This window comes from Talpa europaea (assembly GCF_964194135.1).
Source record: "Talpa europaea genome assembly, chromosome: 2".
NCBI classification, from domain to species: domain Eukaryota; kingdom Metazoa; phylum Chordata; class Mammalia; order Eulipotyphla; family Talpidae; genus Talpa; species Talpa europaea.
This window is the reverse complement of record NC_140068.1, coordinates 24,960,090-24,976,617: the sequence shown is the minus strand read 5'-3', so window position 1 is coordinate 24,976,617 and position 16,528 is coordinate 24,960,090. Positions and strand designations below refer to the sequence as shown.

Genomic DNA, 16,528 nt, shown 5'->3' with positions numbered 1-16,528 from the left:
TCTATAAGAAAAATCCAATAAGGTATAAATTTAGAATTAAAAATAAGTGAGGTTCAAGTATAAGAAAAAAAGAAATCTTTGCCTTAAAAGACATAATGACTAACAGAATTTAATGTAAGAGCAGTGTGTTGTAGAATAACTGTTAATAATCAATGTTGAAAATAATCATCCAAGTTCACACCTTGCTCTGTAGGGATTCCACCTAAGGATTATCCCAATGATTGGCACTTACTTAAATCTGGAAGGACTGTGTGCTTTGTGCAATAAAGCAGGACCACAACATAGAGGTAAAGATAAAAGGAAGTGATCCTTCAACTCCATAATTACTTTCCAAACCACTGCCTGTTGCAAAGAAGAACTCTGGAGGTAAAAATAAAACTATATTTTCATGACTCAATGAGAATTTTTATCAAATATGAGAACCAGGCATTAGTCAGTTGAAATTAACACCAGTAAAACTGTACTATGCATTTTTTGCTGTATTTTAATTTAGTATAAAATATTTCCATTTGCTTTAGAAATAGAAAATTAGAAAATCATTAGTAATGGTATCTGCTAATTTTCTCAGGTATTCTGGTGTGTTTATGTTTTTTTCCCCAGGAATACTAAAAATTAGACTCCCATATACTTTGCTATAATTAAGAAGAACAGAATTCTCAAATGCAAACTGCAACATCATGAGCAGCAACTCGTCCCAGCTTGCAGCCTTGCAGCTCTGCTATGAGAACGTGAACGGATCCTGTGTGAAATCTCCTTACTCCCCTGGACCCAGGGTGATTTTGTATGCAGTCTTTGGCCTGGGAGCTGTGCTGGCCGTGTTTGGGAATCTCCTGGTGATGATTTCAATCTTTCATTTCAGGCAGTTGCATTCTCCGACCAATTTTCTCGTTGCCTCTCTGGCCTGTGCTGACTTTCTTGGGTGTGTCTGTGATGCCCTTCAGCATGGTCAGGTCCATAGAGAGCTGCTGGTACTTTGGGCGAAGTTTCTGTACTTTCCATACTTGCTGTGATGTGGCCTTTTGTTACTCTTCTCTCTTCCACTTGAGCTTCATCTCCATCGACAGGTACATTGCTGTGACTGACCCTCTGATATATCCTACCAAGTTCACGGTGTCTGTGTCTAGGCTGTGCGTCAGCATCTCCTGGATCCTGCCCCTTGTGTACAGCGGTGCTGTATTCTACACAGGTGCCTATGATGACGGGCTGGAGGAATTATCTAGAGCTGTCAACTGTATAGGAGGCTGTCAGGTAGTTGTAAATCAAAACTGGGTATTGATAGATTTTTTAGCCTTCTTTATACCTACCTTTATTATGATAATTCTCTATGGTAATATTTTTCTGGTGGCTCGACAACAGGCTAAGAAGATAGAAAATACTGGTAGCAAAACAAAGTCATCATCAGACAGCTATAAATCCAGAGTGGCCAAGAGAGAGAGAAAAGCAGCTAAAACCTTGGGCATCACAGTGATAGCATTCATGATTTCATGGTTACCATATAGTATCGATTCATTAGTTGATGCCTTTATGGGCTTTATAACTCCTGCCTATATTTATGAGATTTGTGTTTGGTGTGCTTATTATAACTCAGCCATGAACCCTTTGATTTATGCTTTATTTTACCCGTGGTTTAGGAAAGCCATAAAGGTTATTGTGAGTGGCAAGATTTTCAAGGACAGTTCAGCAACTATGAATTTGTTCTCTGGACAAACATAAGCAAGTGGTTCTAGGAACGTAACTTTCTAGTTTCCAATTGAAAAGAGTTTTTAAATAAAGACAATTGAAGGGAAATCAAATTTGCTCTTCAGATTTAATAGGATATATCATTGTTTTTCACTCTTGTTAGAATATGCACTTCCCTGTCACTTCTTCAAAAATATTTGCTTCTGAGATCAGCATACCCTTAAAGAGACTTCCCTCTATTTCTCCTGTAATCCTTTGAAATCCCCTTTGTATCCTGAAAACATCTTTGATTCTTTGATTTCCTTTCCTCTTTGTCTTACAAAGTTTTCTTCTCATTTCAAAAATCTCTGAATAGTTTTCACCTGGCTATTGGTTTTTTCCCCCCAGGGTACTTTGGGTAGCAATTAAATCAAATGCATATAATGTCTGCTTGGTCTCTGTGTTAGGAATTCTCCCAGCATCCACCTCCTGTCTCCTGCCCCCTGCATACAGCACTGCCATGTTCTGCATGGGTGCCTGTGAGTAGAGGCAGAGGAACGAACAGTGCACCATAAACAATTGTCAGCTTTGGCATAAATTAAGTTTGGATATGAAGAAATTTCTATTTTTTTTTTTTTACTTCTGGCTTTCTTTAGATGATTCTGTAAGAAATATACTTTGTAATTAGAAGACAGACTAAAATATTGAAAAGATTGATGGAAAAGAGAGTCACATCAAAGACCAGTATGTCAAAGAGAGAAAGCAAAGCCGCTAAACCCTATGGATCACAATATGGCATTTTTGCTCTTGTGATTACAAAAGTGATTGATTCATTTGTTAATTTGTGGTGGAAGGGAAGGTTTATAACACCTTATTATGTTTAAGAGCTATTTTGCTCATTCAATTATTGTAACTGCTCTATTCTTTTGATTTAACTTTAGTTTATCCTTAGCTTAGAGAGTATTAAAACTTGCCATATATAGTCAAGTATTAAAAGATAGCTCATCAACCATTTTTAAAATTTTTTTATAATGTTCTATTTCAAATGATAATTTGAAAAATGTGAAATGGATCTGGTAATACACTGGCATTTCCAATAACTGTGATATGAAAAACTGCAGCTCATTTAATGAACAGAGTACAATGAAATGATATTTAAAATAGGGAGGAGAAATGGTACCTCAATTAAATCTTTAAAAAAAATGGTACCTCAATTTCAATGGCATAAACTTTATGCTTTTAGTTTCTTAGTGAACGTCTTGACATTGTATAGAAATTTATGTACTAAATAATGAAGGACATGAATCTATGCACTTTTCTGCTGTCAGTTGCTAATTATTTTGTTCTTCCAGATGTTCTGTGCCTTCTTACCTTTCCACCAGGCTTATCTTTCTTTCACTTTCAAAGGGCTCATTGTTCCATGTAAAGTCTTCTATTCCCTGTCTTTCTCTGTTCACTTTGTTTCTATTTTGAGCAGCTTGTTTCATGGAGACTGGGCTCTGAGCCATAGTTTCATAGTCAGGAAAGGGCTCATGTAATATATTTTGGGGATATTTTATAAGTGGGAATAACCATGAGCAGATCATGCAATTTTTGTCACAGTGATTGTCCTTTTATGTGACTGATTTCTCATCCCACAAGGTTTATTGCCTTTCCTTCCAGTCATTATGAAGGCAGTTTTCTGTTTTTCTAACAACACTGACCAAAGTTTATACCTTGTCTATGATAAAATAAAAAGCACTATATCCTGGGGCTTCCCTCATGGGGTTAAGTCTTAGCACTATCAAGTTATCACCTGCCATTGCGCCATGAGTTTGAGCCCCCACCAGGGAGGTGACCCACATGCGTGACCCCAAGGAGATGACCCACATGACCCGCTGCTGCTTCCCTCAACAGTGTATTTCAGTAGATCTACCTGTTCTGCTCCGCACTCTGTCTCTGGTGAATCCTCTTTTTTTTTTTTTTAATAGAGGCATGTTTTTATTTATTTATTTGTTTGTTTGTTTGTTTTGTTTATACATGCACTGGGTACAGTCAGAAGCGCGGGAGGGTGAGAGAATTCACCAGAGCCAGAGCGGGGAGCAGAGCAGGCAGAAGGACCGAAGTACACTGCTGAGGGGAGCAGCGGGCGGCAGGAGAGGTCTGCGCACCATGTGGGACCCTCCTCTGGTGGCCGGGGAGCAGCCGGGGATCGAACCGGCGCCAAGCCACGGGCAGCTTCGCAACCCAGCGCTCAACCGCTGCGCCACCGGGGAGGCCCTCTGGTGAATCCTCTTACCTGCCTGCTCCTCTGGCTTACACCCCAGTTCTTGTATGCATAAATAAATAAAAATAAATGTTTTAAAAACTATATCATAAATTATGGAAAAATAATATATTACTCAAAATGTGTTGTCATATATAAGTTTTTAGAAAAATATTGCTTAACATCTCTCTTCATATGTTTCACAAAATCAAAACTGGTTCCTTATAGATGTCAAAAAATTGAAAACCTCCAGTTATAAGATAAATAAGTACTAGGAGTATAATGTACTAGATGATGACTACAATTAACAATGCTGTTTTTCCCTGGAGAAAAACAATAGATCAACATGGGTCAAGATTAAAAAAAAAAAAATTCTGCTTAAGTAATGGGATGTTATAAAAACAATTAAAGAACACTAAGAAGTTCTATGTAAATTGACAATGAAAGACAGCCACAATCTATTTTTGACTAAACACAAGACAAAACCAAAAACTCTGACCCCATTTATAAAACTCTGTGATGTGATCACATACATGTATGTACTTAAATATGTGTTCTCAAAGTGTAACTGTATGTACAATAGACAGTGTGTGGGTACATGAGCAAGGAATTAAATAAATGTGTTAAAATTAACATTGCCAATAAACATTTCTATTCTTACCTGTGCATTGAAACCAGGTTTGCCTTGTTTAAGATTTAGGTTTTTTTTTAAGAAAACATCTTTTGAATATGTGTTCTGGTATATTTTTTCTTACCTAATGAAACTAACTTGTAGCTGCAATAATATAGTTTAGTAGTTTAGTAACAACATTTTTAAGTGATTAATATATAGTTTAGTAACAACATTTTTAAGTGATTAATATATTTGAGGATGTACATGCAATATTGATAAATGAATTTTCATTTTTTTTTTGCTTTTTTGCAGTAGATCTTTAAGATCCTCCAACTTTCCCACTTAATGTTAACCATTTGCTATATTCAGAAGCTGTGGAACTTAGCAAGAGTCATACTTCAACTTTCCATAATACTACTATGTCATTTCTTGAAGAGTAGTCAACAGCTATAGTGGATAAGTTGGGTATAATGTGGAAGGGGAAAATGTAGATAAGGAGAATTCCTTAAAGAAAGATTGCACCAAGGTTTGAATCAGAAAGCACGGAGGACAATTCCTGTCATGTCATGTCAGATAACCTGCTGAGCCTCTCTGTGTCAGATTACTCATCTCTAAAATGAATGAAATATTACCCACCACTGAGATGTATAATAAAAAACAGACTAGAAAAGACTTAGCTTACTATAAGAACTCAGTAATTATATATTAACTGATCATACAAAATGGCATAGAATAGATATATACTATAATTGATAATAATATGGCATAAGATAGACAGGTAGATGGTTAGTCAGTGGGTGGATGGATGGATGGATGGATGGATGATGGACAGACAGACAAACTATTAACAAAAATCATGAGAACCAGTTACGATCTTTTCCATCTTTAGCTTCAATTTTAGGGACTTAAAATGTTTGTTGATGGTATTTAAACTGGGTGAGGAGGTGAGTATGACATCCACCAGATGAGAAGTGAAAGGATAGTGGTTGCTGGTGTTCTAGAACACATGAGCCTGAAAGAGGATCAGATTTCAGGTGTTCATACAACTTTGAATCCAGAATCTCCCCAACTCTTAACCTCTCAGGCCATAGTCATCTCAGATGTGATAAGGGTTTAATAACATTATATTCCATAGGAGTCAATTTTCTGAAACAAGCTATTTAATATGTAATGTAGTAAGTGTTTGTGTCTTCCAGGTTGGTGTACAGAAAGCAGTGCTAGAGAGAATGACAGAGTGCTGGGTATTAAATTTAAGATGAATTTAAGGGAGAAGGAAACCAGAGTTAGTGAATGATAGTACTGAGAAAGGCAGAAGTGATACAATCTGATGATCTTTGGGATTTGGGGAAGAGGAAAACCATGAGGAAGAACAAGGAGGTTGCCCACCTCATTACTTCCCCTACTAGGAAGCAGAGTCCTCAAGGGCAAAGGCTTCTGGAAGGTGCTGGAACCTAAACAGAAGCAAATACATTTATAAAGCTATTTCTCCAAACATACACTTTTTAGTGTCTTGGAACCCTAAAAATTGTGTCTAAATATCAGTTGGGGAAATAGTGGTGGATTATGGCAAACTTCTTATTGTTCAGAGAAAAATGAGAAAAAGAAGAAGAATAGAAAACATGATTGCAATGGAAAGTTTATTCTATTTACAGGACTGTCCTTTGGGTTATGTTATAAAAGTGTTCCCTAATAAAATACACTTACGTTATCATGTCATAGTATATAATAGTACTCTCTGCACTTAAAGCTGCTGTTTCTGTGTCTTGAAGTAACAAAGGCACTATCTGCTGGTTTCCAAATTTTTGTCAAGTTCATTATGTTGAAACCAAGTTTCTAGGATCCACTATCCAGATCCGTTTTTATTTTAATTTTATTTGTTTTATTTTTTTAAAAGATTTATTTATTTATTTTTATATAACAGCTGGGGTACAGGCCAGAGGTGCAGGAAGGTGAGAGGATTCACCAGAGGCAGAGCAGGGAGCAGAAAAGGCAGACGACAGAAATACACTTCTGAGGGGAGCAGCGGGCAAGACAGGAGAGGTCTGCTGCGCCATGTGGGATCCTCACTGGCCTGCTGGGATCAAACCCGCACTGCAGAGGCTGCAGACAGCTTCACAGCGCAGCGCTCAACTCGCTGGGCCACCGGGGAGGCCCCCATTTGTATTTTTAATAATATAGGTGACTGTTTCTATAGGAAAGCCTTTTATTATTCCCCTCAAAACAAAAGAGAGACACATCTGGTCAACTCCAGGCATAAAAACAGTGAGAGTAAAAATGAATGATAATTCATCTGACATGTCCAGAGAGTCAGTTACCTGGAGAAAGCAACCTGAGTGTCTACTATGAAAAGAAAAAGCTTGTCCTGTATTTCCAAGTTATTGCATATTTTCAGTTTTAGGCTGAGTCTCTAAAGTGCATCAAGTCCTTGCTGAGATGACATGGCAATTAGAGGCTCCTAAAGACACATATATGACATTTCCTGTCCTGCTCTCAGACCATGTTGAGGAAATGCATTTACATCCAATAACGAGCAGGATTAGACAACAGTCATGTTTCACAAGGATAATGATTCTAACAAAAAAGCAGAATTCAGAAGCAATCTTTTGTTTGTCTTGCATCATCTGAAGTTTTCAGTCTCATACCTGTAATTGACACACGGGTTGCAAGTTTGAACTTCTCTAAGATAATCCTCAAATTCCAGTTAATACATCATCTCCCCAATGACTAAGAGTGTGAGACGTTCCTCATTATGAGAAAGGTGGAAGAAATTCACTTTAATGGTGCTCTGGGCTCTTTCCAGTGCCAAAGTGAGAAGTTAGCTTATGAGAGGATAGAAAAAGAAATATTCATATTTTTGGCTCTTTGTATTAAAGGTTATAGGTAACCAATCAAAAACAGAGTAAAAGTGTTTAACTGTTCATCAATATCAATTGGCATGAGGTCACACAACCAATATATCTAATTTATATATATGTACACACACACACTCACACACAGACAGCTAAGGATCTATAGAACCAGGCAAGTTATATATAAAGGAAGGGGGAGGGGTTAAGGACATCCTCGGAAGGGAATGTTGTATTGTGACCACACGTTGAAGGAAATAAGGGTGGACCAATGCAGGACCGGTGGACGATTGGACATGGCTGCAGTGTGACTAGCTCCCTACATGAATTCATGAAACTCTGGTTGTATGATCTTGCTCAGTTTATTTAAGCTGTTTTCTGCATTAAAACAAGAATGGTTAGCTTTCTTCCTGGGTATTTTATCCCTTTTGATTGTTTTCTTAATCTCTTTTCTAGTGGTTTGCATGTATAAAAACCATAGATTTTTGTATTGAAATTGATATGGTATTGTAAATCAAAGATTCATCAGTAAAAGAATCATAACTAAATTAAAATAAACAAAAATGAGAAAGGTGATTTAGGTTAAATTGTTTATTAAAATTGTATTATTTTTTATTTTGATGATGTTGTTTTACAACATTGTACACAACTTAGGAGTGTGGTTTCATACCTCTCAGATGCCTGTCACACCAAGCCCAGCACCAAAGCACCCATAATCTTCCATCATACTCCATTGGGTCTCCTATTCTTTTTGTTCCCCCAACACAGTGCTTTCTAGTAGCCTCATTTCTGCAGTCAGATTTCCAGGGCTTGTTTTGGTTCAGTTTTGACTGTTCCTTTGTCTTATTGCTTCATATTTCACAAATGAATGAAAAGAACTTTCAGCTCTATTATCTTGTGAGTCTAGCATGCCATTTTAGTAACAGATAGTAGGAGAGGTGAAAAATAAAACATTTTTGGTGAGGATATTTTTCTACAAATATGCTACAATTAGGAAAGGAGGCCCTTTCCAGATGTCAATTCAAATAAAACTCATTTACATAATGGTAACACTCATGGCACAAATTAACATCAACTGCATCATATCCACATATGGATAAAGAATGACCCACAAAGAATCATAGTTTCTTAATATGAAACTCTATGCTTGCTCTATGTAGACCTATTAAATATTTAAAGGAAATACCTAGCTGTTCAGTAAACGTTATTGATTATTTTGTTCTTTCCAAGCATAATATTAGATCCACACTGGAGGTATAAAGAAGAAGTTGTGAGACATTTTGCTGAGGAATGGCTCTGGGGGAAAACAACTATGCATAACAGAAAGGAGGATACATAGAAATCCACTTGTAATCTCTATTCTTTAACCTTTGTACATACTAAAGATAAAATAAAAACAAGTTACTGTAAAATACATGTGTTGCAAATAAAGAAGCATAAAATTTGTCAAACAACTATGAACAAGAGACACTCTATGGGGGGTGAGGGGCGGGGAAGGGAGGGATTGGGGTCAAAATAAGGGGATTGCAATTGTATGGGGAATATAAAAATAAAATTTATTAAAAAAAAAGAAGCATAAAATTTGTAACCATAATCATAATGTTACTCATACAAATGAACTAATAATATCCATGGAAAAAAGTTAACCGCTGTTTTCAATTTGAACAATGTTTAAAAGATCGAATGGATTATTCAGAGACAGTGAGCAAAGGAATCAAATGAATCAATAGCACAAAACAATAAGATTGTGTTTTTGCTTCTTATGCAGATCGATCCTGCTTAGCAGTTAAAATACAGTTTATCTGAAGGAGTGCCCACTCACCTAAGAAGGAAAAAGTTCTTCTCAATAAAATACTATTTTAATAATAAGAAATATGCATGTGCAGAAATCTATGATTTTCCACTATTGATTAAAATGTTATTATAGGAAATTAATTACTCCCTCCAATATCCCCAAAACCCAAAGAGCTTTCTTCTATTTTCTTTTATGATGATTATATCTTCCCTTTGTAGAAATATGTGTAGAGATCTTGTGCTCCAAATTGTTCTCACTGACTTAAGTAGAGTGGCTGGAACATAGTCTCCTATGTGAGGGGAGCAAAGTTGTTTTCTTTCCCTGCTTTCTGACTCCCTCATGTGCATCCTGCTCCTGTTGTTTAAGAAATATGCCACTTTAGCCTTGTGCACATCTCTTTATCCTCAGATTCCTCATGTAAGATAGAAATAACAACATGCATTCACTCATAGGTTGTGAAGATCCAGTGAATGAGTGCAGGTAAAGCAGTCCTAGGCCTAAGTGTTTGTTATATTTAAATTGATCTTATTTTATAATTTTCTGTTTCATGGCCCAAGTATTGTGCACTGAACCACTCAATAAGCATTCACTGAAACAAATGCGAATTAACTAGTGCTCACACCACCAGAGTAGTATACAGAATAGAATACTGTGGCATAGCTTGCTTCTTAATAATCAAAATTCTCAATATTCAAACACATAAAAATGAACAGACAGTATGTTGTTCTGGAAAAGGAAGTGATAGATTATTTGCTTAGTATAATAGAAATCTACTAAGAAAGGAAAAATAAATTAAGAATGCATTGATCTAATACTAGAAGGACTTACTTGAATCCAGAAATTTCATGATAGCCACTAAATTTCTTAAACATTTTGTCACAAAATGAGGCAATATTATTATTCTACAGCTTTGGGACATGGTTAGAAAAAGTGCTGTACTGAAACCACTAGAAACGAAATAAATTGATGGTATTTCATATTGGAACTGAACAATCATTTGTACAATGAGCAATCTAGAGTGACTTTAAATATAATTCAATTTTAAAATTTTTATGTCTATGATACAACTAAATCTAGCATAGACTCAAGTAATTTATTCATATTGTACATACATACAGTGTCCTCTAGTCTTAGTACCAGAACAATTCTCTGAAACAACTGACTGGAATTTAGCCAATGTGATTTGCATAATTAATTTAGTTTCCCTGTTTTGCTTTGGAACTAAGTTTGTGGGTCACAAGGAATACATTTTCCAGCTCTGTCTCTGTTTCATTTTATGCCTTCTATTTTTTTTTCATTTTTCTTTTGAACACATTTTAAGTTACACATTTTAGTAAGTCCCTGTAAAGAATTCTTCGAACAATGTACAATTTAAGTGAATAAATCATAGATCAGTTCTCAAATATGGTAACAAACAATGACAATCTTAAGCCCTTGCTTTAAGTATATACTCACTGGTTAAATTTTTGAACTCTGATGTAATTTTATGAGCAGACATGAGGAAAAAGCTCACTGAACCTATGAATATAAATTATTATATTCATTAATTATTATATTCAGTTATATTTCCCATTGTACGTGATTAAAATGATATCATAGTGAATATATCTATCTTAACTGACTCTGAAGTCACATTTGTGCATCTGCAAATCTGACCCCAGACAACACAGAATAAAGCCTTCACCCTCTCTGAGAAAGGAGCCCGCTTGTCTTTTAAGAATCTTTTAGTTGCATTTACATTAGAAAAATACTACGAAGTAACAGAGAAAAGATATAGCCATGGATTGAATTTCAGTACAAAGTAATAAGTGAGGATTTACAATAACAAAAACATTTTAGATCATTTATATATATTCTCTTAACTTTTCCCAAGTATACTACAAGGGAGAGATTAACAATAGGAAAACAGAGACACTCAGAGAAAACTAAGTAGCTGGAGATCACAACTAAGAAGGCAGAGTTTAATAAGGGGGAAGGGTGCAATTGTATGGGAAATACATCCAAAATGAAAATGCATACATTGTGCAAAAATGAAAAATGATGTAAGAATTACATAAAATAAAATATTTTAAAAAAGAAGGCAGAGTTTATATTACAATCCAGGAGTTTCTAGCTCTAACACTTTACTGTTTCCATTACAAATGAGTGTTAATATTTCCTAAAGCATGGTAGGCTTGAATTTTGTTTGGGTAAATATTGAAGCATAAGTCAATTGTTTTGATTATTAAATCTTACTTATGATTCTTTTCACCTTATTATGTACCACTGTGAGTCTATCTTCAAATTCCCCAATCAGAAACCAGAAGCTACTCAGGCAACAAGTTTATTGTTGAGGAATTCTTCCTCAGGACTCTACCAGTAACAATTAGTTTGATTGCTTTTCGAAACCAAGGATAAAAGAAAGCATATATCAAAGGGTTCATTGCTGAGTTATAGTAGCCAAACCAAACCAATATTTCATATATGTATGTGGGTGTGATGAAGCCTAGGAAGGCATCAATTATTGAATCAATGAAGTATGGCAGCCACGAAATCAGAAAGGCTATTACTGCGATTCCCAGTGTTTTTGCTGCTTTTCTCTCCCTCCTGGCCACTCTCTCCTTGTAACTCTCTGATGATCCCTCAGCCTTATTGGCCATATTTTCAATTTTTCTAGCTTGTTGCTTTGCCACAAGGAAAATTTTGGCATAAAGAATTATCATCACAAGGGTGGGAACAATAAATAATAGAAAATCTACCAATACCCAGTTTTGATTCACTGCAATTTGACAGCCTCCCACACAGGTGAGAGCACTTACTAGATCTTCCAGCCCAGTCTCATTTGCACCTGTACCAAGAAGGGAAAAACTGAAAATAATTGAAAAGAGCCAGGAGAAGGCAATACACATGCCAGCGACAGATACAGTGAACCTAGTTGGGTACACCAGAGGGTCCGTGACCGCAATGTACCTGTCGAGAGAAATAAAACACAAGTGGTAGATAGAGGCATAACAGAAGGACCCTTCAAAACAAGAGTGAAATTTGCAGTAACTCTGTCCAAAGTACCAGCAGCTCTCCACAGATCTCACTGTGCTGAAGGGCATCACAGTCACTCCCACCAAGAAGTCAGCGCAAGCCAGAGAGGCGATCAAAAAGTTGGCTGGAGAATGCAGCTGCTTGAAATGAAGAATTGAAATAATCACCAAGAGGTTTCCAAATACAGTCAGCAGAACTCCAAAGCCAAACACTGTGTATAGAATCAGGCGGGGTCCTGGTGAGTAGGGAGTTTTGATACAGGATCCATTCACATTCTCATAGCACAGCAGCTCAGCTGCTGGAGGGGGAAAGTCACTACTCATGATGCTTTATTTTGATATTTGGAGATACTGTCCTTCTCTATGGCTGCAATGTCATTCCAAACCTCAGAAGCCCTAAAAAAAAAAAAAAAAAAAGATATACACAATACGTTAGTAATGGCCAGTATATCCTATCCCTGTTTCTTTGTAATTGCAGATCCTGATTTTCATGTTTAGAAATTGATCTGTATCTTCATTTCATAAAATAATTCACTTCCAAATGAATAAGCAGTTGATTTTCATCATTGCATAAAATGCAGTTTATCTAAAATTTATAAAATACATCTTTTGCATTATCTATTCCTTCATACCTGAGAAGCACAGATCTTCAAAGAGCTGTTACATGGTCACGCATGAATGCCACATTTTATTGGTGTTTGTTTCCTAATTTATTGGAGCTAGGATAATGCCCAGGACATTCTGTCCCCTCAGGAAACTAACTAAATGATTCCAAATACACAAAGCCCTTAAGTTTGAATCCCCATAGTATAAGGTGTGGAAATAAAGCTGTTAATAATGACGTTATGTTTATCTAGTTTCCTGATGACCTTTCAAGTTTTTAGAATTAAAAATGTACAGTGTCTGGCCTTAAAAACTTTTGTAGAATTTGAAGGCCATATTGTTTTGTTTTCATTAAGGTAACAGTGGTTTACAAGGTATGTAAGCAAAACATAGGATCACACCTCATTAGAGGCTCATCACTGCATCGCCAAGGCTCCCTCAGCCTCCACCATAGCCCACTGTGCCCCCTCCCCTTTGTGAGAGACACGTTGCTTACCCTGTAATTAATGAAGTTTGCATATTCATTTTTGTAAGACCACTCATTTTGTAAGACCACTCAGCTCTTTAAAAATAAGCTGTTTTATCCATTCCAGTATTAGTTCGTGTTAAAGAAATGAAACGCAGACTCATCGTATATTAAAATTTGGAATATTCCATTTCACATGAAAGCTTTAATTTCATTTCATTATTAAAATAGTTTTAGTAATTCTTATTTGGAAAAGTTATGGTATATAATTGTTTTCTTCATGGAAATGTAGAAGCACTTCCAACTAAGATTTTCTGCTTCTAAATGGGAACCATTGTTAAAATTTTACATATATAATATAATGAAAGAATACTTTTAATGTGGATTTTGTAATTTTATAATTCTGTTTTTTTAATTTAATTTAATTTTTTTAAGATTTATTTATTTATGCATAAAAGAACCGGGGTCCAGGCCAGAGGTTTGATGGGGGAGGTGAGATTCACCAGAGACAGAGTGGGAAACAGAACAGGCAGATTGACTAAAATACACTGCTGAAGGGAGCAACGGGTGAGTCAGAAGAGGTCTGCTGCACCATGTGGGTTGCTCCCTGGCTAGCTGGGCATCGAACTTGTGCTGCAGAGGCTGCGGATTGCTTCATAGGTTGTGTCTTAACCCCTTGCACCACCAAGGAGGCCCCTAATTCTGTATTTATACCAGTGACATATTTCCTTTTCCTCCTAGCGTTCTAGAAAAAACTCAGTTTCAACTTTTTTTATGAATTAGTTGTGGTGATTTTTTTCAAATCAACTTTTTGCCTTGAAAGCATACTTTATTATATTTTTAAAGGGGGCCTCCCCGGTGGCGCAGCGGTTGAGCGCTGGGTTGCGAAGCTGCCCGTGGCCTCTGCGGCGCCGGTTCCATCCCCGGCTGCTCCCCGGCCACCGGAGGAGGGTCCCACATGGCGTGCAGACCTATCCTGCCGCCCGCTGCTCCCCTCAGCAGTGTACTTCGGTCCTTCTGCCTGCTCTGCTCCCCGCTCTGGCTCTGGTGAATTCTCTCACCCTCCCGCGCTTCTGACTGTACCCAGTGCATGTATAAACAAACAAACAAACAAACCAGCAAAACAAATAAATAAAAGCATGCCTCTATTAAAAAAAAATAAAAAAAAAATTTATTTATGCATACAAGAACTTGGGTACAGGCCAGAGTTGTGGAGGGGTGAGGGGATTCACCAGAGACAGAGTGGGGAGCAGAACAGGTAGATTGACTGAAATACACTGCTGAGGGGAACAGCGGGCGAGTCAGAAGAGGTCTGAAGTGCCATGTGGGTAGCTCCCTGGCCGGGGATCGAACTCGTGCTGCAGTGGCTGTGGTGAGCTTCATAGGTTGCATCTTGACCCCTTGCACCACCAGGGAGGCCCAATAACTTATTGTTTTGAGTGAAACTTTATAATAAGACAACTTATATGTCTTCTACTTTGTTGTCCTTTCCAAAATTGTTTTAGGCACATGGCCTCATTTTAGCATAATTTTAAATTCACTTTTGCCACTGTCATGAAAAAAAGAGCCAAGGTCACACACTGGAGTAAAAGAAAAAAAGATTCTTTAATAAATGGTCTTGGAAAACTAGACAGCCACATAGACAAAGATGAAACAATACCAATATCTAACACTACACAAACATTAATTCAAAATGGATCAAAGACTTATATGTAAGTTCTAAAACTATACATAGAAGAAAACCCAGGCATATGTTATTTGACACTGATCTTTAAAGTGTCTTTGGGGTCTCTGCTCCAAGGACAAGAGAAACAAAAGCAAAAATAAGCAAATAGGACTGTACCAAACTAAAAAGCTTCTGCACAGCAAAAGAAAACTGCATACAAATTAAGATACACTATTGAATGGGAGAAGACATTTGTATATCATCTGTCCAACAGACTATTAATATCCAAAATATATAATGAACACATATTATTCAACAAATAAAAAACATATAACGCAGTCAAAAAGTGGGCATAAAGATCTGAAAAGACACTTCTCCAAAGAAAACTTACAGAGGGCCAGTGGGTATTTGAAAAGATGTTCATCATCTCTTATCACTAGGGAAATGCAATTTCAAACTACAATGAATTATTATCACATACCTGTTGGAATGACTGTTTTACATAAGACATGATACATGTCCCAGAGAGTATGTGGAGAGAAGAGAATCCTTGTACACTGCTGGTGGGTTTATAGATCGGTACAGTGGTAATGGAAAGCAATTTGAGGATTTCTCAGTAAATTAAATTAGATTATAAATAGAAATTCCATATCAAGTGATTATCCCCTTTCAGATGTTGACTTAAAAAATAAAAAACACTAATTTAAGGGACATATGCACAATCATGTTTTTCAAAGAATTGTTTGCAGTATCCAAGAGCTCAAAACAACCTAAGTTATTGGATAAAGAAGATATATATATATATAGATAGATAGATAGACATATATAGATATGTACACACACACAATAGAATACTATTCAGCTAAAAAAAATGATTAAATCCTGCCATGTACAACAACATACATGAAACTAGAGGTATTAAGTTTAGTGAAAAAAGTTAGATGGAGGAAGACAAGCACCATATGATTTCATTCATGTGTGATATATAGTGAAACCAAACAAACAACTATCACAAATAAAACAAAAATAAACTTTTAGATTGTAAGGATAATTACTGGCTACTAGAAGCAAAGGTGGCAGTGAAGTGAGTAGTTGATCAAAAAGAATCAGTTATATAGTGAAGGATAAAAGTGCACTTTCGTTGGTGAACTTAATATAGTATATATAAATATTGACTTATAAAGATGGATATCTGAAGCTCATTTAATTTATAATGCAATGTTGTTTCAATAAAAATTATTTAATAACAATTTACAAGCACCCTATTTTATTTTATTTTTAAAAGATTTATCTATTTATGCATACAAGAACTGGGGTACAGGCCAGAGGCGTGGGGGGTGAAAGGACTCACCAGAGACAGAGTGGGGAACAGAACAAGCAGAGTGACTGAAATACACTGCTGAGGGGAGCAGCAGATGAGTCAGGAGAGGTCTGCTGCGCCATGTGGGTAGCTTCCTGGCCCGGGATGGAACTCACGCTGTGGTGGCTGCTGATAGCTTCCTAGGTTGTGTCTCAACCCCTTGCGCCACTAGGGAGGGCCACCCTATTTTATTTTATTTAGATTTTAGACACTGAAGATTAGTTATTGCTCTATAGGGAAGACTCTTTTGGGATAACACCT

The 16,528-nt window shown here is 36.5% G+C and overlaps 2 protein-coding genes across 2 annotated transcripts; one reads left to right on the top strand and one right to left on the bottom strand.

Moving 5' to 3' along the window:
* Positions 1–677: 677 nt before the first annotated feature.
* LOC311188451 (trace amine-associated receptor 6-like) lies at positions 678–1,713 on the top strand (the record flags this gene model as incomplete). The annotated part of the gene is given in 2 exon segments (XM_084259559.1): positions 678–916; positions 918–1,713. Coding segments are annotated over 2 exon segments (1,035 nt in total).
* Positions 1,714–11,464: 9,751 nt separating this feature from the next.
* On the bottom strand, positions 11,465–13,138 carry LOC311167418 (trace amine-associated receptor 7a-like; the record flags this gene model as incomplete). Its single annotated transcript, XM_084228390.1, has 1 exon — positions 11,465–13,138. Exon 1 carries the CDS (start codon positions 12,494–12,496, stop codon positions 11,465–11,467), a length of 1,032 nt encoding a protein of 343 aa, XP_084084516.1. The 5' UTR covers positions 12,497–13,138.
* Between the last annotated feature and the right edge of the window lie 3,390 nt (positions 13,139–16,528).